Source organism: Epinephelus lanceolatus, chromosome 21 (assembly GCF_041903045.1).
Source record: "Epinephelus lanceolatus isolate andai-2023 chromosome 21, ASM4190304v1, whole genome shotgun sequence".
NCBI classification, from domain to species: Eukaryota; Metazoa; Chordata; class Actinopteri; order Perciformes; family Serranidae; genus Epinephelus; species Epinephelus lanceolatus.
This window is the reverse complement of record NC_135754.1, coordinates 22,179,581-22,203,930: the sequence shown is the minus strand read 5'-3', so window position 1 is coordinate 22,203,930 and position 24,350 is coordinate 22,179,581. Positions and strand designations below refer to the sequence as shown.

The window sequence follows — 24,350 nt, the reverse complement described above, 5'->3', positions numbered from 1 at the left end:
GGTGGCCTACACGAAAACGCAAAAGTCCCGATTCTAGAGCCAGTGTTTGGTTTACATCTTCTGGACAACTGTAGAACAACATGGCAGACAACACGGCAAACTTGACGCGACTTATACACTAGAGAGACCATACTGACTATATTATATTCCATTTTGGCTAATATATCTACCTAAATCCTACATACTGGACCTTTAAAACAAAAACTCAGTAGACATTGGTTACTGTTTAACCTTCAAAAACATCAGTGATTAAGAACAGTTTGCTTATCATATATATGTATATACATATAATTATACATACTCCCTAAAGTGTCTTTCATTTGAAATATAATATCTTTAATTGTTCATTATGGAATAAAGCTCCTCATATATTTTGAATTTTATTGTAGCCTTGCCTTTGTTGTTCACATCTGGACTGTGGTTGTAAAGTTCCCCACATCAGAATGAACACGACATATTTGAAATTTCAGGAAAACAAACTGTACACAAGAGACAACGCTTATCTCCCAGAGTCCACACAAGACACTGCACCAGTTTTCAGTAAATTAACAGTTTACTCCAAACCACATCTTATCTCAAGCATGACACTTGACTGAATTAAAGACAGTTTATCTTGCCGTTGTCCCACCGACGACCACAAACGGGAAATCCCAACATTGTGATCAGGAAATGAAGTTTGTCTTGCAAAACATTATCTGCCCTTTTGTTCTCCCACTGACTTCAAGAGTTAGTTCATCCACATCATTTTTTTTATTTATTTCCACGCTTAGCCTCAGCGGTATCCAGTCATGTGGATAGTTTTGGTTTTATGTTCCTCTGGACCAGATATTTAGAATAACCTACAGATTTTGCTGCCAATAGTTTTCTTTTGATACGATTTTCCGTCCACAGCTACGTCTGTGGGTTATCCAGAGGACTGGCCACTGACGTTAAAGTTTAAAAGGCACAATCTTTCTGGATTTTGGGGGCTCCGTTTATACTTTAATATAGGGGCAAATAAAATAAAAACTATATACATGGCTGGATACTATGGGTAGGGGTAAACCTGCACAGCACCAGAGCTCTTTGTCAACCATACAAAAATCAAAACAATCTTATTCATCATCGTGCTATAAGTGGGCGTTTATGACAAATCCCTGATAAAAATGTGTCCTCAGAATCATTTCTACATATTTACAAACAGAAATAATTATTAATTATTGTCTTGTGACAGTAGAGGCCTGCACATGATTTGGTGCCTTCCCAAAAAGGACAGTAAAAGTCCATTGTTCTTCATCCTTGTTCAGTAGCATCAGTCTTTTCCTCTGTATGTGATGTTCGTGAAGGTAGATGTGGCTCCTTTGTAGAGAGGGTTGTGTCCCTGTTGGTCAAACACACATAAAGACACATCAGGTAAGAAGAGCTTCACAGACATGATATCAATTAGACATGCTTTCCTTCTTGTGGTTCAGGACTCTAAGAAAGGGCACGTCAAAGGTCCCCAGAGAATTGTGTAATATAAAATTAAAGTTAAAAATTAAAATAGCCACTACGACACTCATCCCAGACACACATCACTTCAAGGTGTGGCTTACTGTATGTTTTCACTTCCATCACTGAACGAGCATCTTAACACTACTGTGATTCTTTGCGGTCACAGGCCTATGGGATCCGGGTGTGTTATAGAGGCCTGTTCCCAGTAAAGGCTAATTAGCGTTAGCTTATTTAAACCCAGCCCTTCCGTTAGCTGCCTTTTGTTCTGCTGGGAGTAACAGCATGCTACAAAAATAATAAAAAACATCTTCAGAAAGTGAGCACGAGAGGCTGGAGAGGCTGTGTGTGTGGCCTATTGTGTGTGAGTGTGTGATGGTGCAGGCAGGATTGTGTGGGTGCCACGCCATGTTTTAAAAATGAGTCCAAGGAGGGGGGGGGATCCTTCGAATTTATCAAAGATCAAGTCCTTCCTTCAGAGAATCTTCAAGGATGCATGGGTATATCCTGCCTGATATACTGCCTGAACTGAAGGTGGGGCCTCTTCAATGACGTGCACCTGGCCACTTGCTAGCCTTTTCCCATGTATGTACATCAAATGCTAGGAGGAGTCTTGCCTAGTCTCTGTTGGACCCAAATTGGAAGGACCTACCAAGGAGGCATCCTTGACTTGAGAAGTACCTTGTATGTCAAGATGGATGACATGACAGTTCCCCAAAAGTGAGGCCAAAACATTTTGATCGCCCCCGGTGGCTGGCTGCAGTATAGGTCATAAACCCTGCCCCCCTTCATGTAGTGGATTGGGCATGGGCCAAACTAAATTTTATCCTAAGATAGTTCCTTGCATTTTAGGTGGTACTTATCACGATGATGTACATTCAAGCATTTTTCTGAGAAGCTTGGTTTAAATTAGTTATTTGATTCTATAAAAACGGGGTGTGGCATCATGATTGACAGCTGTGTGTGTCAATAGATGCGCTCGCGATCAATGGGCAGGATCTCAAGACCATGAGATTGCTACTGTGGCCATTTTCAGAATATAATTTGGTTTTTTTTGTACAGTGGGAGACTTTGTTAGTCTTTATATACAGTAGAAAGCTATTGGTTGCACAGCAACTAGTTGCACCTTATCAGTGTAATGAGAACTACGAATTGTCACCAGTGCTAATGTTGTTAGCTACAGTTAGCGATTTCAGTGGACAAGTCAGCAGTTAAATGTGAAAGTGAGATGGGAAAGTTATTCTTTTAATTTCTAGTTTTAAGTTTTCCTTAACCACATGTTGACTCCTGACATTGGCACCCACTCATCAAAACATTAATAATCCATCATCTAAATGAAAGTTGACACCACCTTGATTTCTTAGTGTTGAGCAAACAGCACGTCAGAGCATTTACGCTAAATTCACTGACCGTGTCCCACTTGGCACGAGCGCGTTCTTCCTCAAATTTGGCAAACTCCCGTCTGTCGTGGATGGTGACCAGCAGTTTCCAGATAAGCAGGGCCGCCAAGCCGAGGAACAAGATGGCCCCTGCCACCGACAGAAGCACCACTAAAATGTCTGGACCCTTGGGGCAGTCTGGATGAACGGAAGGAGAGATAACAGAATGACTAAAGAGGACACTCAGGAGAAGATAAGCCAGTAGGCAGGCCAGAGGAAGTCTGATTTCATAATGCTGTTTCCTCTTGTCTCCACATGGATTTGATGTTTGCTGAAACTCTGCTAAATGCTGTGACTATTCAGACTCAGACGTGGGCATCTGAGCTCCTGAGAGCAGTCATATTGACACCTGTCATGTCGGTACCTTCTAGTGTGAATGTAAGATGCTTTCTGAAAGTTATCAGATCTGTGAAGTGATGCAAGAGAACAAGAGCAGCATAGCAGTGGTGAAGAAGGCAACGGGACTCTAAATACCAAAGAGCAGAGAGGAGGATGGGCTGACGTGGAAAATAGTAACCTCACTCAGCCAGGCCACAAATCTCCCTTCCCTCATTGTGGTCTGGCAAAACTCAACAGGAATTTGATTTGCAAAATAAATACATGACTGACAGTACACTCTCTCTTCTCTGAAGCCTGTACTCCAGCCCAGACATTACTTGTTGTGCCCTCCCTGGTCATTTTTCCCATCATTAGCCGTTCCGGAAAACTTTTCGTAAATTAACCATTGAACATGTTTCTAAATGAGGGGAGTAATATGCAGTGCACTGCTGAATCATTTTTCATTTTATGTCCACAATATCTCATTTAAATAAGCTGTTCCGGGAGGAAGTAAGCCACATCATCATCTCAACGCTTGTTAGTTCACCGTAGGGCTGTACCGAATGTCATTTTTTGACATCTGAGGTTTCTGTTGAGGTTTTTGAATGAAGCTGTCGTCATGTTGTATGACATAATCACCCTCAAAAAAATCCTCCAACAAAATCTTTAGTTTGAACAAAGTGATTCACTGCAATAAATGGGTTATTTTTTACTACTGAATCAACTTTCGTCAATGAATAAATGTAATTTATGGTGCTGTTAGAGTGCTGCTAGACCGCCTTGTTAAAACAGGTACGTGCCGTCCTTTGTGTGCAGCAAGCAGGAGAGTAGACAGTCTTTTAACTGCAGTGAAAATGTTGTTTTTGAAGGCTAAGCGCCAAAAAATATGGAAGCATGAAGCATCTCTTTGGATAAAAACATCTATAATGTTTGACTTTTGGACTTTACAGCGCTCTGCAGTTATTGGAAATGTTTGGATCACACAAGTTGGAAACAATTCTATGCAAAAAATATCAGCATGGCCCAATTTTTATCTGCAACTGTGCCTAAACTCTGGGTTTAATCAAGGTGATTGGACATGTAAAAAAAAAATTATTGATTGAGAATTCAGATATCAACATGATGAATGAAGCTTTGGCAGAGCCCTAGTTCACTGAATGGTTTCGCCCCTACATCCAAGCTTCATTAATTCTCAAGGGATATTTTCTTATTGGAAATCTTGTTGTAAAAAGTTATGAGCAATCTTTTAAAGGCCCTGAAAGTATAGTTTCTCAGTCAGCATCTTACTATGAGCAATTTTGATTATTTCAGATGAGTGAATTTCAGTCATTTTGTTTTGTCTGTACTCTTCTTACTGATTTGAAATGGAGTGGACTCAGTTTTCACCCATTTTTTGTAAGTCTGGGCAATTACTTGAATTTTATTTTAAGTTCTGATTTTGGCTTCCAACGGTCATAAAACAAGACAATAAAGATAAAAAGATTATTGTGCTGCAATGATGCTCCCGTTTTGTCTTATGATGTAAATCCAGCAACCCTTTTCCTTTACAGCGGTACACTAAGTGTTGCTAACTTGGCAACTTTCGCACAAGGTTTAGCAACTTTTCAGACCCTTGTAGTGACTTTATATCTAAAAAGTGACTAGAGACAAATTTAGCAGCTTACTCAGATCATCAGGGAAAAAGAAAGATATATAATAAGTTATACTGGAATTCATTCCAATGCATGCTGCTCAGAGTAATTCAGTCCATGGCTCTTCTGCTAACAGCATAGGGTCAAACCCTTTCCTCTTGAGCGGTGTTTATATTTATATATTATATATTAATCATTTTATTTTATTTTTAATTTGCTTTTCAGTTGAATTAAAGTTCAAGAAAATCCACTGTTAAAAAACTGGCTCAATAAATTTTCAAAGTCAATGAGCAATTGCATTAAATAATCAAGATATGTTTATGCCTATCCCAGCTGACATTGGGTGAGAGGCGGGGTACACCCTGGACAGGTCACCAGACTATCACAGGGCTGACACATAGAGACAGACAACCATTCACACTCACATTCACACCTACGGACAATTTAGAGTCACCAATTAACCTGCATGACTTGGACTGTGGGAGGAAGCTGGAGTACCCAGAGAAAACCCACGCTGACATGGGGAGAACATGCAAACTCCACACAGAAGGTCTAAATCAGAATTTAGCAATATTAAATACTAAATACTAAATCTAGTATTACAGAGAACGGGTTCTCTTTGTGTTCAAGGTTACAGGAAGTGTAAACTGAAGTCTGGCAACAATTCAGTTTTGTCATTGTTGGTAAAAAATGTCTCACCTTAACACTTCTAGCCACCAGTGATCAGAGCCATCTGGTCCATATGTGTGTGTACGTGTTTGCTTGCCAGGCTGGATATTTGTCTGTATATCTAACCATTAGTCTATGTGGTCTCTATAGCGCATACATATGTGGAGAGTAGTGTTGGGTAAGTGGGGTGACCTTTTACAGCCGACATCAAAGCTTTACTCCTCTTCCTCTGTCCTCATTCCTACTCTCCTTTATTTCCTGCTCTTCAGCTGACCCTTTTGATCCCTACAGCCTCGACCATTACAGCTCATATACAAATTATGTCAGGCTGGTGCTACGAGCTTGTCTCTGCAACATTATTCATTTGTTTCAAATGAGAAAAATTCTTAGTCAGCTTTGAGGCATGTCTGTTTCCTATCTTCTCCTCCTCTCTTCTTTTCACCTTCGTAACACAGCTTCATGGTAAATGTTCTCTATCCCTCTCTTTTGCTTACTAAGTCTCCTCTCTCTCATTCCTCTTGAGGATATGTAGAGTCAGCGGGTTCCAAGGCGAGCTGGGCAGCTGTTTACAACCCTCTTTGACACGGCGGGGTGCACCGTGTTCAAGGAAAACCTTGGTGTGCTCCTCTGCTACCCAGTTGTGCCTAAATTAAACACACACATTCATTAAAGGCAGAGCCAGGGACAGACTTTCTCTGCGGGCACTGGTGGTCATTAAAGGCTGTTTTACCACCCTACACTCTTTCTATTTGGCCACTTAACGAGCAGATGAAGGGCACGCAGCAGGGAAGTGGCAGCTTGTACTTGGGTGAGGAAAAAAGCCCACTGATTTCCCAAGACGATAGAAGTTTGCTAGAAACTCTAAACCAGTCAAACTATTGATTGAATGGTGATACATTTGTGGTTCTAGATTTTATGCTTGTTAGCTTTTGAGTTCTGCATTTACTGTCTATCTGTCAAAGTGGCTTCCTTCACGTCTTCCACATATAATCTTTACCACAATTATAAGATATTGTCCTTAAAGCAGTATTAATTGATTTCTTTTGGCCACCATGGGGCAGCAGAGCAATCTGTAAACACAACACTGACATGTAAGTATTAAGCTCGTAAAAAATAAGACCTAGCATTTTTTTAACTCAAAAACTTCTAAATTGCAATATGCTTTTTTTGGCCACTTGGGGGCAGCAGAGCAAGCTGTAAACACAAAACTGACATATCAACGTATCCTCACACAAGTATGTTGAGTATGATGTCTTATGAAAATGCACATACAACAGTTTGCAAGATATCTAACAAATTAGCATCCCACGAAAGGCATCATCACATTACGTACTTAAAGTAAAGTTACATATTTAATTAAAGTTACATAGATTGAGTTTAGAGCCATACAAACGACATATCTTAAAACAACTGCGAGCTCTCTTGGTTTCATGTGGGACTTGAACACCAATCTCCTCGGGCAAAGTCCTGCATTTGTTTGACCCATCTACCAACCAGACCTGCCTCCTTACACAGACGATGGTTCTTTATACTACTTTCTTCTTTACTCCCTTCAGCGTATTCCTCCTGTGATTGAACCCTTCCCGATTACATGGGTTATAAATGAATTACTGGCCTATGATTACGTGGGTTCTATACAAATTGGGGTGCATTATTTTTCGTAGCTATACGTACAAGCAGTGCATGAGAACAGCTTGGACATTATCTCACCTTCACCATCTCAAACTTGCTAGCAAATGGTTGCCTGAATGCACATACAGCGGACACAGAGTAGCATTAGCATTAGCATTCATGTAGAGTGGTGTTTATAGCCAGACAAATGTAAGCCCAATATTCACTTTTGATTTAGGTCTTGGTTTGGCTCACCAACTCCTGAGGGAAATATCTGGATCTCTTTATCTGCTAAAACGTCCAATGTGTTCACCAATAGTTGCTAACTTTGTGAGTTTGCCATTTGCGGTTGTTCTGGGACTGTGCAGCTTGTTTATCAGAGGTCTTTTGGCAAAAAAAAGCTGCCTGAAAATTAAGTTCATAACAGTGGGAATAGGCATTAAAACCAAAATGAGCTGACAGACATTGAAATACTCTGTTGAGCTGAAGAGAACTGCAGAATTTGGTGCTAATTCTCTGTGGGTTTGGTACTGAGAGTGACCCCTTTCACATTACACTCAGTCATTTGATCCATTATTAAAATTCAAAATATTGATTAGCACAGCTTCAAGTATTTGTTTGTTGGGTCAGGTATGCATGTAGAATGTTTTCTCTTACCTGGCTCTTTGACGACGTACAAGATGGACTTCCCACCGGCGTCCTCATAGTACTGGAAACGCTCCAAACAATCGTCTTCATCTTTGTAAGTGCAGTTCACAGCATTTGTATCATGGAACACTGCATACAAAATGAAAACAGTTCATCAGTTAGTAAAGACATTTCTTTACTTGTTTTTTTCTATAACAAATACCTCAAAATCAACCAAAAGATAACTCACATTTTTTGGTCGTGTTGGTGAGACATAAACAGAGTTTTATAATGCTATTAAAAGCATTACTTAAAGTGTAGAAACTTTCATAACCTCGGAATTCAAATATCTTTATTTTATTAACCATTCACTTTCTAATAAAGTGTCCTATGAAAGTTTTAGGAGTTGTAACTAATGATTAATAAATAATTTACTACTGCCCGATAGATCAGTTATAAGCCATTAATAAGGACAACCTTCGAGTTGCCACAATGTGAAAAACCTCTCTGGCTGGTGTTTATCCTCCTCAAGCATGATGATGCTTGTTTTGACTGTTTAGCAAGCTTTGAAGCGAGAGACTGTAAAATGAAAAGCATGAAAGGTTAAACTTACAAGCAATAAAACCCACTTTTATACATTCAGGTATTGATTTTAAAGTCTTACGTGGTCTGATATGACCAGTAAAGGGATTTCACTGACTAATCAATTAGTCATCTAGTCAAGTACTCTGACCACTAGTTGGCACTGTTGGCAGCAATCATCTAGTAGAGGATAAAACGGCAGCTGCGGCAGGAGAGGAACAGAGTCACCGGACATAGGTGAAGCCTGCTTCCCACCCATGTTGGTGCCCTGATCTTTCTCAACACTAACCAAAATGAAGGCAGGATGGGCGTTATAACGTCTAAGGAGTAAAATGTTATTGACCAACACTCTGGATTTATTGTTGTTGTACCACCACAGAGCCACTGCTGTCACTCCAGTTTCCCATTTTTATAGCAGCAGCTAAAAAAGAAGCAGATGTTATGTTAGGAATTGTGAAATGTAATATGCTGTTGGTCAGCCTTGCGATAGTCTGGCGACCTGTCCAGGGTCCACCCTGCCTCTCGCCCAATGTCAGCTGGGATAGGCTCCAGCCCCCCCACGACCCTCAAGAGGATGAAGCGGTTAGAAGATGAATGAATGAATGAATATGCTGTTGTCGTTCACTGTTGCAGTGTTTATTTGTTTGTATATAAGCTCACGAGCCACTTTATTAGGTACACCTGTTTAACTGCTTGTTAATGCAAATAGCTAATCAGCCAATCACGTGGCAGCAACTCAATACATTCAGGCAGGTAGACATGGTCAAGATGACCTGTTGAAGTTCAAACTGAGCATCAGAATGGAGAAGAAAGGTAATTTAAGTGACTTTATATGCAGCATGGTTGTTGGTGTCAGACAGGCTGGTCTGTCAGAAACTGCTGATCTACTGGGATTTTCACACACAACCATCTCTAGGGTTTACAGAGGATGGTGTGAAAAAGAGTAAATATCCAGTGAGCAGCAGTTCTCTGGATGAAAATGCCTTGTTGATGCCAGTGGTCAGAGGAGAATGGCCAGATTGGTTCAAGATGACAGAAAGGCAACAGTAACTCAAATAACAACTGGTTACAACAAAGGTCTGCAGGAGACCATCTCTGAACCAACAACACGTCCAACCTTGAAGCAGATGGGCTACAGCAGCAGAAGACCACACCAGGTGCCACTCCTGTCAGCTAACAACAGGAAACTGAGGCTACAGTTCACACAGGCTCACCAAAACTGGACAATAGTAGATTGGGAAAACGTTGCCTGGTCTGATGAGTCTGGATTTCTGCTGCGACTATTCCCTATGTCTTTCTTCATGATGACTGGTCAACTACTATTATGAAAAAGTTGGCAACTAGCATCCATCAGTTGGATGCAATAAAGTAAGCAGGTCTCAATGAGAATGTAGACGTCACAATTTCGCTTACTTTTCTCTGTTCTCTGCAGACTTCCCTTATTTATTTTCACAGCCAGTGATTTATATCAACCATCTAAAATGTATGTATATATATATATATATTTCTCTGGGTAATATCATCTCATCTTCTTGTGTCTTTTTATGTCTTTTAACCACAACAATAATGGCTTTTTAATATTTCCGTCCTTACTGATATATTTTTGGAGTGCCTGGGTTACCTTCCTGTGTATCCTGTTGTTCCCTGTTTTCCATGAGCACCCTTCTGTTACACTACATTTTAGCATTTAGCATTATCCCATAACTGCCACAGGTTGCAAAGTTACACTGGATTGCTTTAAATTCATCAGGCAGGTCCCTTCACCTCTAGCCTTCTGGGAAAGGTTTGCAGAGCATCTGGACCTTAATCCATTTATTGACAACTAAATAACTGATAATGACCCTCCTTAAAACTTAATAGACTTTATAAGTGCAGACTTAATGGCTTATTGAAATGGTTTACCAACATTTAGAACCACATTTTTCCATATAAAAGGATCAAAGAACCAAAGGTATTCTTCCACAACCTGGCAACCCAAAACTTGTTCTCTTTAATAACTTCTCATGGATCTATAAAGCATTACCTATTTCCTCCACAAGCTCAATCTCATCCTTGCAGATCCGAGAGCAGGTGTTGTCCTCGAACAGCTTGCCCCTCTTGAAGTGCTTACACTCCACACACTCCCTTTAAGAGGAGAAACATACATCAGCTCATTTCACATAGCCTTCTGGACACAAATATGACATCTTGAGATGAGGACTCACTTCTTCATGGTGCAGGCGTCAGGGCAGGTTGGACACTTGTCACATGTGGCCCCGTAGGCACCGGGCTGGGTGCACTCACAGGCCCCACACACACACTGGCCCCTCCCGCTGCACAACAAGCCAAGGTTGGACATACAGGTGTCGGTACGCTTGGAGCAGTTACAGTTCTCACCCTGCCAGTCCGGTGCACACTGGCAGAAGCCGCAGTTACAGACGCCATGACCTGGGAGAGAAGAAAAGGATAAAGGAGAAACAACCATGAGATAAAGATGCTCTGACAGAGCTACTGTAATACTGTTTACTGGTGTAACTTAAAATCGTGAAACAGGAAGTTAATAAACAACAAAGAAGAAGATGACAATGTGACCCACTGAAATTCTGTGTGACAGCGAGGGTGTGTCAGGAGTTGGTAAAGAGGGAGGAAAAAGGCGGGGGGTGCTTCCTGCCTGGCATGACTGTAATTTCATTTGCTAAGTTTGCGGGGTTTATATGAGTTCAGTGTGTTTATGGCTTCATCCTTCCATATGATGGAAATATAGAACATCATTTTATACACATTTTTAACACAGCCTGACACATATGGGGCATCTTTGGAAATTTTGGGAACTCCAGTAGCATTTAAAATGAAGCTCCGTGGGTTTGAGAACAGTTTGCCGGTCAGCATGAGTTTGTAATGACTGACCGCAGCTTGTTAAAGGCTTATGAGTGAATTTACCACAAGCCTGTGTCATACTTGTCTGTATTTTCCTGTTCTGATGATGTGTTGTAGTTTTATTTGAGAAATTACATGGTTCCTCTCTATCCTGAGGAATACGAGGGGTGACTGAAAAGTTTTGAGCCTCAAGGAAACAAAGCAAGATATAGATTTTTCAGTGATTTTATTTTTCAACATAATCCCCCTCAAGGGCAACACACTTGCTCCGGCGGTGCTGAAGCGCCTTTATCCCAGCGGAAAAGAACTCTTAAGGTTGGGACCCTGGGAACTCCTCCACGGCTTCCGTGACATCATTAGGCTGGAGCATTGTAATGGTGGAAAAGGATTCCTCTGGTCAGCATTGCTCAACTCTTCTCTCGGATTTCCTCTCTGAGGCGTTTCAGTAGGTCAGAGTAATCATCTCTGGTGATGGTATGACCCCTTTCCAGGAAATCAATCAGCACAAAACCTCGGGAATCCCCAAAAACCGATGCCATCACTTTCCCGGCTGAAGGCGTGACCTTGGCCTCCTTCGGCGTGGGAGATGATGAATGATTCCATTGCTTTGACTGTTCTTTTGTTTCAGGCCGATAGCGGTGGACCCAGCGTTCATCCATGGTAATGAATCGCGCCAGAAAATTGTCCGCACCAGCTTCAAAAAGTTCCAAATTGTTCAATGACGTGGTTCGCTGAGTGCGCTTCTGCTCAGGAGTTAGAGGGTGTGGGACCCATTGAGTGGAAACCTTTGAGAAGCCAAGCTCATTCGAAACATGAACACGGTTATTGATAGTAAGGAATGGTGGTTAATTATGAAAAATACCATTTGGCTTGCCTAACTACCCATTTTCTGGGTTAGGCCCAAAATTTTTTAGTCACTAAAATTTTTTAGTCACTAGTCACCTTTGCTTTGCTTTTAAATAGGGCTGCAAACCAACAATTATTTTTACTGTTGATTAATCTGTTGAGTATTTTCTTGATTAGTCAATAACTTGTTTGGTCTATAAAATGTCAGGAAATGGTGAAAAATGGCTATCACTATTTCCTTAAGCCCAAAATGACATGCTCATCCTCTTATTTTGGCCACAACCCAAAGACATTAAGTTTCTATTTCCAATTTAAGAAGCTGTAGTCAAAGAACTTTGACTTTTTACTTAAAAATTACCCAAACAGATAAATCGATTATCAAATTAGTTGGTGATTAATCTATACTAGTCCATACCCATTGGTAGCTTTGTCACCTTCTACCTATGCCAATCCTCAATGCCTATGTGCAGTTTCACATAGACTGACCACCTCAGTGAGTAGAAAAATGTGGGACAGACAGAATGACTGACTGACAGAATGACACACTGACAGTTTCCGCGATTATGTACAGCATACCATACCATGACTTAGTCATACCAAAAATTAGGGAAAAAAACAAAACATTTGGCCACAGGGGGAGCCACAGCGATTGGTCACATTTTAGTCATTTTTAAGCATTTTTCTGTTGTTATAGCGCCACCCAGTTGCCAATTAGAGTAAAATTTCTCCAGTCACCTTGAGGCGTCCTGTTCTACATGTCTACCAAGTTTAGTAAAAATCGATATGGCGGTTAGGCCTAGATAAGAAATTAGCTCTCTAGCGCCCTCATTTTGTTTGATGGGGTCAATAATGGAGGGGTCCCCTCAGATTATGTGTGGTCATATGCCTACAAAGTTGCGTGGTGATCAGTGAAACCCTTGAGATGTCATACACCTTTATGTGATGAGCCACGCCCTCCGAAATATTCATTGCCTTATAGAAGCTCAGTTTTAGTAAGTTTTCCAACTTTTGCCAAGAGGGAACTTTAGATATTGGTCCCTAGATTATGTTCACTGAGTTTCATGCAGATCGGTCAAACTTCCTAGAAGAGATCGATTTTCAGTGTTTTTCAAAAAATTCAAAATGAAGTTAAAAAAGTTAAAAAAAATCATGGGTTCTTGAGGCAAATTTGTTCCTCATGAGGAGAGGCATCTCTGTGCAAAGTTTCATGTCTCTACGACATACGGGGCATGAGATATGCCCATTCAAAGTTTGCAATTTCACTCGGTTGCTATAGCGCCCCCCTTTGGCCAATTGATGCAATATTGGTTAATTCGCATCCTCCCATGACCCTCTGCCACTGTGCCAAATTTCACATGGATTGACCAAGTCAGTGAGGAGAAAAATGTGGAACAGACACACAGACAGAGTTTTCATCATTATATAGTAAGATACATCCTCTATTTAACCAGGTAAAAGCCTCACTGAGATTAAAAATCTCTTTTTCAAGAATGACCTGGCCAAGAGGGCAGCATTAAACATTGTTACAAATTACAACAAGGTAAACAGACATATACAACTGTCATTAAATTAATAAAAACCACAGTATGAATGCAATTAACACAAGATACAAGGTCAAGGACAAGAACAAGTATGATGCGAGAACAATTTCTAAAATGATTTGGGAACAGTCACATTGACTAAAAGAGCGAATTTCCCGATCCTTTAAAACCGACTTTAAAAACTTTTTTGCCGAGTTCTCTTCTCACCCTCGGAACCAGCATTTGTAGAATATTATAGAGCAAAGGACATATTGATTTTGGTTTCTGTACATGTATGCAGACAGATAAAGAACCAGGCCAAGAATAGATGTAAATATATATATATATACAGTACAGGCCAAAAGTTTGGACACACCTTCTCATTCAATGTGTTTTCTTTATTTTCATGACTATTTACATTGTAGAATCTCACTGAAGGCATCAGAACTATGAATGAACACATGTGGAGTTACTTAACAAAAAAAGGTGAAATAACTGAAAACATGTTTTATATTCTAGTTTCTTCAAAATAGCCACCCTTTGCTCTGATTACTGCTTTGCACACTCTTGGCATTCTCTCGATGAGCTTCGAGAGGTAGTCACCTGAAATGGTTTTCCAACAGTCTTGAAGGAGTTCCCAGAGGTGTTTAGCACTTGTTGGCCCCTTTGCCTTCACTCTGCAGTCCAGCTCACCCCAAACCATCTCGATTGGGTTCAGGTCCGGTGACTGTGGAGGCCAGGTCATCTGCCGCAGCACTCCATCACTCTCCTTCTTGGTCAAATAGCCCTTACACAGCCTGGAGGTGTGTTCGGGGTCATTGTCCTGTTGAAAAATAAATGATCGTCCAACTAAACGCAAACCGGATGGGATGGCATGTCGCTGCAGGATGCTGTGGTAGCCATGCTGGTTCAGTGTGCCTTCAATTTTGAATAAATCCCCAACAGTGTCACCAGCAAAACACCCCCACACCATCACACCTCCTCCTCCATGCTTCACAGTGGGAAGCAGGCATGTGGAATCCATCCGTTCACCTTTTCTGCATCTCACAAAGTCACGGCGGTTGGAACCAAAGATCTCAAATTTGGACTCATCAGACCAAAGCACAGATTTCCACTGGTCTAATGTCCATTCCTTGTGTTTCTTGGCCCAAACAAATCTCTTCTGCTTGTTGCCTCTCCTTAGCAGTGGTTTCCTAGCAGCTATTTGACCATGAAGGCCTGATTGGCGCAGTCTCCTCTTAACAGTTGTTCTAGAGATGGGTCTGCTGCTAGAACTCTGTGTGGCATTCATCTGGTCTCTGATCTGAGCTGCTGTTAACTTGCGATTTCTGAGGCTGGTGACTCAGATGAACTTATCCTCAGAAGCAGAGGTGACTCTTGGTCTTCCTTTCCTGGGTCGGTCCTCATGTGTGCCAGTTTCGTTGTAGCGCTTGATGGTTTTTGCGACTCCACTTGGGGACACATTTAAAGTTTTTGCAATTTTCCGGACTGACTGACCTTCATTTCTTAAAGTAATGATGGCCACTCGTTTTTCTTTAGTTAGCTGATTGGTTCTTGCCATAATATGAATTTTAACAGTTGTCCAATAGGGCTGTCGGCTGTGTATTAACCTGACTGCTGCACAACACAACTGATGGTCCCAACCCCATTGATAAAGCAAGAAATTCCACTAATTAACCCTGATAAGGCACACCTGTGAAGTGGAAACCATTTCAGGTGACTACCTCTTGAAGCTCATTGAGAGAATGCCAAGAGTGTGCAAAGCAGTAATCAGAGCAAAGGGTGGCTATTTTGAAGAAACTAGAATATAAAACATGTTTTCAGTTATTTCACCTTTTTTTGTTAAGTACATAACTCCACGTGTTCATTCATAGTTTTGATGCCTTCAGTGAGAATCTACAATGTAAATAGTCATGAAAATAAAGAAAACGCATTGAATGAGAAGGTGTGTCCAAACTTTTGGCCTGTACTGTATATGTATATATATATACATATATATATATATATATATATATATATACACAACCAGTAAAAAAGCGCAAAGCACAATGGTCAGGGGCATTCATGAAAAGTAAATTACCATAATCCAGCAGAGGTAAAAAAAAAAAAAAAATGTAGATATCAAGTGTTTCCTTGCCTGAAGGGAGAAGTTGGATTTCTTTCTAAAAAACAAACCAAATTTAACCTTCAGCTTGGAGACAAAGTTTTTGATATGTGATTTTAAAGACAAGTTCTGATCAATGATGATACTTAATACTTTGTATTTGATTTAATCTAAAAGTTAACGACTAATCAATTAATCAACCAAATGCTGGCGCTCTACTTTTATACCCTTATATTCAACAACCATGCTGGGCTTCCTAAAATCAAGCTGGCATTACATGGTCCTTGGTTTCCGCGAGTATAATTTTTAAATATGAAAGATGAGTGTTATGTCCTGCTATGACATTTTGTTGCTTTTGAATTTTCATCCCAAACACTGGAAAGCAGAAGTAGTAAGTCATGTTTCTCCAACTGTTAAAGACCTAAAACACATTTCATTGTGTGCCTGTGGTGTCTGGAAGGGTTTTATTTTTGGCTGCATGATTCAGTGTGTGTGTGAGTGAGTGACTTTGTGTGTGCATTGGTTTGTTGTTTTTCCTCGTATCTATGTGTGATGTGTGCAATGCAAGAGAGTGACAACGCAGAAAACATTGCGGGCTATCGCTCCAAAACAATGCTCAGATAAACAATGAGACAGGAAGCAGCTTGGAACAGTCCAACTGGATAAAGGATGATCCATGAACAAACTGTCATTACCACATGACCGCAAGACCGCTGGCTTTTAATTAGACCATTCTGTGGGGGGAAGAACAAGGACTACGGTCCTCGCAGTGAGTAAGGTATTTCAAGACAACAGCAGAGGACCATGTTTTACACACACATGCACACTTCCAGTTCTCTCCCCACTTGGCTCTTTTCTGACCAAACATGGGTTTATTTTTAGCCTCATTACACCACACCGGCCAATGAGTAAGCACAATGGTATTTTCATGTTAATCTATGGGCTTCGGGGAATACAGCAAAAACATTTCTGTGTGAGAGCAGCGGAGGGGGGGTTCAATGATATATGAGATCTGATGAAGCTCGAGGCAGTCTGTGCCAAAACATATGCGATTAACAATGCTCAATCAAAATATCGCCCGCCCAATCTCAACCCTAGTTCATGTGTTTTTAAAACCACTAAATATGTAGCTATAAGCCTAAATTAAGTAGCACTTGTGATAGAGGCCTGTAAATCTTGACTCATGATCACAATTCTTTTGGTCCTTTCCTTCCTTTTCTTCGGTCTTCCTATGAAATTTTCATCATGCCATCCTTATATGAATAGTTAGACATTTAGGGAACTTATTCTGTTTCTGTAAAGTTATATGAGAAAATCGATGCAGTTCGTTTGTGGTGAGAATGTGTTCCGACCTCGATCTGAACCAGCTGCAGTCACATGACACATTGTTTGGGTTAAACATGAGCATGTTACAGTCCTGGAGGATTATTAATGTGCGTCTCCTCCTGTACTGCCTTAATATGCACATTCAGCACATCCAATGCATCAAAACATTGTTTTCTAGTTGGAGCCGCGCCTCGTTTTCAAACTGTATGGTTTGACTAAAATGAACAATGACAGCAATATAGTCCACGATGAGCAGCGCTAAAATCAACCTGCGTAGTTGTCCCTCCATTGCGACATTAGAAAGTGTCACATTTACCTTGCAGCTGTACTCTTCTCCAACGTTTTGTTTACTACCTGGATTTTCTTCACGGAAATTCTGACCAATCAAGAGCAGCTTTCTTGTGCAAGGCATTTGATCTGGTCTGCTTGTAAATACTGCCATGAGAACATGAGCCAACTCTAGGCAATTATGTAACTTTGTGACAAAATTAGTCCCTGATTCAGACCAAGGCAAGACAACTCTCGGTCTGAAAGCAGCATAAATTAGCATTGTCAATGAAAATGCTACCACATATGTTGTACCCTAAGGATATCATATGACGCCACGACTTCTCCTCTTTTTAACCTCTGTGGGGTTGGTGAGATTCCTCCAACTTTCAGAGTCAGAAATCCGAATTATGCAGGCGGTCCACTTGAAATCTCCGAATGGGAACTCCCAGTGCAAATGGAACACATCATTAGACTAGTGCTACCGTACTACAAGGGTGCCGTAGCATTGTTCCGACCTCTCATTGTTCCGACCTCCCATTAGTCCCGACGTCCCGTTGTTCCGATATGTGATTATACTAGGCTATACTGTATTTGTGTACCATAGAGGATCAGCAATGCAACAAAAGTAGGCTACTGGTCGAGATACAAGTGTCATAGAGAGGAGAGAATGAAACACCATAACCTCCTGTTATTCACTCTGGGGTCCCAGTTGTGTGGGGAGCTTTCCACAGTGCTGAATGGCTTCCGGCGGGCGTATTTCTGCCTTGATGGTGCGCCACAACCGGCTCTGGGTCAGCTGGGAAAGACTTGAGGCGGAGCAGGCTCACGGCTTATGTGTTTGCCACTTTCTTTTTCATTTTAACCCACACAATGATCTTTTCCTGACCCTAACCAAGTGGTTTTTGCCTAAACCTAACCAGACTTTAACCACAGGGCATCATGATGATTTCGGAACAATGGGACTTCAGAACAATGGGTTTAATATGGTCAGAACAATGGGATGTCGGAATAATGGGCTGTCGGACCAATGGGCAGACCCCACTACAAGAGGAAACTGTGATGAGATGAATGCAGATGAAAGAGAGGAACTGGTGCCAAAAATGTCAGCCATCTGGCAATGTCTTGGATACAGGACAGACAACATGGCACAAGCACAGGTACTGTGCAAGTCTAAAGCCTGGTATAGGCTACACTGTGCAATTTTTGGCTGTCCCAGATGAAAGATGACCAATGTGAAAGAAACACAGCAATATCTTTGGTTGTGGCTCTAAAACAGTGCTCCTATGTCACACAGTGATAGAAGTTCAGGGGTGGCTGACAGCCTAGAATAATATTCTGACAGTGTCAAAAAATTTGGGATCACTGTGTGACTGCTGTTACAATCTATGTCCACTAACCAACCGATAAAAATGGAGCATGAAATGACGCACTGATCAGCGCGACAGTTATAAATGCTAGAAGATGCTAATAAATACACTTCAGGCTCTTATTTCAAAATTGGCACGCCAAGTTGGCCTCCCTTTTCCCTTCAATAAACCTACATTATTAGTACAATTTATTGCTGAAAGATAATAAATGTCTACCCTCTAACTATGACTAATGAAACCAAAACAACTACTACTGAAAAAAGCCTGACAGCCATGGTTATGTATGATCTAACACCTACTTTACAGCGATAACTCCACACTGAAAAGTCACCCATAAGCTCTCAATTACAAACATCCTCAGGGTAACATCATGTGTTTTGATTTGATGACATACTGTCTCTTTGAAATACGAGGAGGAGGATCATGAGGCTGTGACTTTAAGCTCTTAGCAATTACCAAACACAAACTAATTCCCACTGTTTAAAAATCACAACCACAGTGGAGAAGAGTGAGAGTCCCCTCTGACCGGAGGGAGCTACCGTCAGATCTGAAAAAGCTTCCTTTGTGCACGAATCCTGTCGAAATCCCGTGATAAAAACAGCTCAGCCTGGCTGAAGCAAACATACAACCTGAGCTTACCCTCACACACGGTGCACACACCACACCATGTGTTTATTGTGAATGGAGCCCATGTCCTGGGCAGAGGAGAGAGTTGTTATTGTATGTAATTCTTCCCAGATGAGGTGGGTGGCAAGTCAGTGTGGTAGAGGGTGACTGCCAACCCCGACAGCAAAGGTACACACTCGCTCTCTGACAGACACACACAGTGTTCGTGACAGTCAGTGGTACATTTTGACCTCCTTCACTTTTATATTGTGCCCACACTGCGTGGTTAAAGGGATAGTTTAACATTTTGGGAAACAGGCTTATTTGCTTTCTTGCAAGAGTTAGATGAGAAGATTAATACCACTCTCATGTCTGCCTGTTAAATATGAACATAAAACAACAGTGGTAGCTCAGCTTAACTTAGCTTAGCTTATTTTAGCTGAGCTTAGCTTAGCATAAAAAATGGAAACAGGTAAACAACTTTGTGTGGGACTACCATGAAGTCACTGCATCAGGCCAAAAAACAGTCCAGCACATAACCTCCCCTAAAAAAACGGGTAATTTTTTTTACTACTATGTTACGCTAACCGGCTGCTAACTGCTAAATTTAACAGCACATGTTTTTCTGTCAGAAAATAATGAAAATGTCCATCACAACTTACAAAATCTTATTTTTTTTGTCTGACCAACAGTCCACGATGAAAATATATTCAAGTGCACTGACACAAATCTGAGAAAACCAACAAATACTCAGATGTGATAAGTGATAACTGTTAATGTTTGCTATTTTTGCTCAATAAATGACTTTCTGAGCTTGATTTTTGAGCCATTTTGTAAGAAAAAATGACAAAAGTCTCTTGTTCCAGTGCCTCCAATGTGGTGGTGTCAAAAATATTGATTTATACATATCGATTCTGAATATTTAAAACAATTCTAATACTCCACGAGTACATTGATACCATGTCCTAAGCAAGAAAAGAATAGTCAGCATTGTCATGTGATAGCCTTGTTATATTCATCCTTTAAAATAAAATTAAATGGTACGCTTTCAATGTAAATTTTTCCATTTTTTGAAAATGGAATCGAATATCAATATTTTTCAAAGTATTATATTAAAGTTAGAAATTCTATTATTGTGACAACACATCTCCAATGTGAGTTATGAATGAACTTTGACTGTGTGATTGTGATTGGCATTTTTCACTATTTTCTGAGATTTAATAGACAAAACATTCAGTTGATTAATTGAGAAAACTATAGGCAGATTAATCAATGAATAAAGGTTCCAGCCATAGTTAAATTAATTAACTGAATCTTATTTTTCAGCCCTACTCGGTCAGCTTAAGACGGTCAGGCTCTTAATTGACAGAGGAAGCTCATATCAGATCTTACCTGAGCACAGTTCCCCCTTGTAGCGTAGACAGTTGAAGTCGTCACACTCACACAGCTTCCCCCACACTTTCCCAAAGTCACTGCTGTGGCACACACACTGGCCGCACACACAGTCTCCACGGCCGCTGCAGATGGCAGACTGAGGTCCTCCAGTGCCTGCGGGTCCGCTGCAGCGGTCCTGCTCTGTGGGGTTATAGTCACCCTCTGCGCACTCGCAGTGCGGCCCCAAGCGACCCGGGTGGCACAAGCAGATGCCACACTCGTAGGTGCCGTTGCCGTGGTTGCATTTGGGGCTGTCGGGCTGGGCTTTGTTCTGGCACTTGCAGTCGCACTCAAAGGTGACAGTGATGGTTAGGGCGTCCTTGAAGCCTACGGGCTTGATGATGAAGGTTTTCTTCTTCTGTTTGGGGCAACCTCGAGCTCTGGCCTCCACACTGAAAGAAACCTGAGTGAAAAGATGGAGTTAAAATTGGAACATGTTATATTTAGAGTGAAAGAAGTGTTTGGTTCAAACATCTGTCTTTTTTAAAATGCTTTTTCATGACAAAGATTCTACATCCACACATTGTAAAAACCAGCCATGCTCCTGTAGATTAGATAGACAGAACATGTGAAAGCACTTTAATGGTTAAGTTAATGTTTTCTTTTATAATCTCTCAGATTGTGAACAATGTCTAATCACTACTGGTGGAAACACCACAAAGACCTGACACAGGGAATGCCTCCATATGTATTTAGTCAAAGTAATTGTTCACTCAGCGCTACATCCAAATCTGGTAAATGTCCAAAAGTGGGCAGTTACTACATGTGGAGAGAAAGCCATATATGGCAAAAATAAGAGGGGCTGAGGCAGAAAGAAAGAAATGTGTGGAGGCCAAAAAATGTCACCTGGAGTGAGGAGAGAACGAGGAAAGGAGCCAAAGAAGCTGTGATAAAGAAAAAATGCACAAAAGAAAGAACTCTCTAAGCAGACAATTTGCTCTCAATGGAGCTGGCAGTCGAAGGAGGAAAAGACAAGCAAACATAAACTAAGCAAGACAAGCTCAGAGATAGTGCTGATCCACTCCTTTTCCATCATCTCTGACACCACGAGGAAACAGGGGAAATCCCACTTACAAGACATGTAGGTAGCTGCCAGAAGGGAAATGGAAAGAGACCAAAAAGAAGGTGAAAAATAGTAAATGGAAGTAACATGTTATTTTTGCAATCAAGACATGATGGTCACTGGTCCCTGACAGATGGGACATGTTGGCTGGTTAAAAGGTTGGCATGGGAGTACGCCTGTTCAACTGCTTGTTAACATAAAAATAGCTAATCAGTCAATCACATGGCAGCAACTCAATACATTTAGGCATGTAGACATGGTCAAGATGACCTGCTGAAGTTCAAACTGAGCATCAGTATGAGGAAGAAAGGTGATTTAAGTGACTTTGAAGGTGGCGTGGTTGTTGGTGTCAGACGGGCTGGTCTGAGTATCAACCATCTCTAGGGTTTACAGAGGATGGTCCGAAAAAGAGAACATATCCAGTGAGCAGCAGTTCTCTGGATGAAAATGCCTTGTTGATGCCAGAGGTCAGAGGAGAATGGCCAGAGTGTTTCAAGATGATAGAAAGGCAACAGTAACTCAAATAACCACTCGTTACAACCAAGGTCTGCAGAAGACCATCTCTGAACCAACAGCACATCCAACCTTGAAGCAGAGTCCTGCACTGGGTCAGTGCAAAACAGCTGATTTGCGGGTGTTTTTTTTAAAAAAAAATTTTTTCCCGGGTTCGGATCTGGGTGGAAAAAATAACATGCGGGTCGGATTGCGGGATTTAGATAAACACATCAGTCATTAGTTCGGTAAACTACAGATAAATATCTTGGTCATTATTTACTCTCTGAGGATCGCCTCCGCTATTTTGCAACGGTCATTGGTTCAGCTGTTTACACGCATTTCACCATCTAATAACACAATTTGTGATTGGGCAACAGAATCAACATGGCTGCCACCGTCTAACAAGTGCCGCTTCCAAAACAGTAAATAATTATTTAGGTATTTGAGAAATAAGTGGATAAAACGTACAACTATCACTTTATAATGTTTCTGAAGTGTTTCCCTGATGGATTACTTCTCTCCTCGATGGATTCTAAAAACACGTGACGGCTCTTAACTGCTGAACATTCCTCTGGACAGAAAGTAAGTCTATTATTACACATGTAAAGTTCCTTTACATAGATTAAAAGTTTAAAAGCATTAAACATAACAAACGAGTGCTTTTACACTCGTATGGGAGAAGAACACAGAGGGTTGATGATGGAGCTGAAGTCAGGTTTTTATTGTGAGAGCTGCTTCATTCAGGTCGTTGTTTACTTACTGGCACCTTAACTGTGGTGATATGCTGTTCAATATTCAGCCAATATGACCCAAGATGATTACTTTAAATCCGGGTTACAGGTCGGGCTGCGGGTCGTGTTTCAACGGGTCGGACCGGGTTGTGGTACTAATTGGCCTGATGCGCGGGTTTGCGGTTCGGGTGCAGGTTTGTACGTCACCGGGTTGGGTCGGGGCGGATCTTGAAAACTGGACCCGTGCAGGACTCTGCCTTGAAGTAGATGGGCTACAGCAGCAGTAGACCACACCAGGTGCCACTCCTGTCACCTAACAACAGGAAACTGAGGCTACAATTCACACAGGCTCACCAAAACTGGACAACAGAAGATTGGAAAAACGTTGCCTGGTCTGATGAGTCTGATGAGACATTCAGATGGTAGGGTCAGAAGGATAACGCACCATGTCACAAAGCTCAAATCATCTCAAACTGGTTTCTTGAACATGACAATGAGTTCACTGTACTCCAATGGCCTCCACAGTCACCAGATCTCAATCCAATAGAGCACCTTTGGGATGTGGTGGAACGGGAGACTCACATCATGGATGTGCAGCCGACAAATCTGCATTAACTGTGTGATGCTATCATGTCAATATGGACCAAAATCTCTGAGGAATGTTTCCAGCACCTTGTTGAATCAATTTCTTTATACTTATGCAGCAATCTACCTTATCAAGACATTTTGCAGGATGCTGACATAGTTTGTAGACTTTTTTGCAACAAAAAACCCCTCAATTGGAATAAGTGCATTATCTCATCAAGGGTTGTTTCCTTATCATGGACGAATAAACCTCGAGAGATGAATGTGAGATGTGTCCTGCTGAGAAGAATGCTTTTTGCCATGTTCCTGATAAAATAAGGAGTAAGGATGTATGACAAGTGAGAGGATTAGCAATAACACAGGAGAGTATTAACACTGGTAAATATGGATACAGCTGTCTCAGGCCACGGTCACACTAATGTGTTTTATTTTAAAGCAGCATTTTTAAAACAAAAATGATCTCTGTACACAGAAGCATTTTACCACTGTTTCAGAAATAATCTCAGTCAGTACCACCACACCTAAGAATGCACATGACATGACCATTCACATACACCAGGCATGCTGATGTAAACAGGAAGCAGACTGCCTACTGTGCGGTTGGTTGCTAAGTTAAAGAAAATGCTACAGAGATGGTGAAAACTAAGACCAGAGACTTGCTCGTCTGAGTAGAGTAGAGTAGAGTAGAGTAGAGTAGTGATTTTTATTCTGAACATGTTGTCTGGACTGACAACAAAGTGGAACTGCTACTGAAAGTAACACAAGTATAAGGCCGTCAAGGCGGTGGCAAACAGATTGAA

At 41.2% G+C, this 24,350-nt stretch overlaps 1 protein-coding gene across 1 annotated transcript in view; it reads right to left on the bottom strand.

Annotated features, from left to right (window-relative positions):
• Positions 1 to 371: 371 nt before the first annotated feature.
• The window catches only part of itgb3b (integrin beta 3b), a 37,121-nt gene continuing 13,142 nt past the window's right edge, over positions 372 to 24,350 (bottom strand). Inside the window, exons 10-15 of the mRNA XM_033631432.2 lie at positions 20,635 to 21,079; positions 10,552 to 10,774; positions 10,371 to 10,471; positions 7,796 to 7,915; positions 2,881 to 3,047; positions 372 to 1,360 (exon numbers count right to left, since the gene is read on the bottom strand). Of these exons, the coding sequence (XP_033487323.2) occupies positions 1,292 to 1,360; positions 2,881 to 3,047; positions 7,796 to 7,915; positions 10,371 to 10,471; positions 10,552 to 10,774; positions 20,635 to 21,079 (1,125 nt within the window). The 3' untranslated portion in view covers positions 372 to 1,291. The remainder of the gene's footprint in view (positions 1,361 to 2,880; positions 3,048 to 7,795; positions 7,916 to 10,370; positions 10,472 to 10,551; positions 10,775 to 20,634; positions 21,080 to 24,350) is intronic.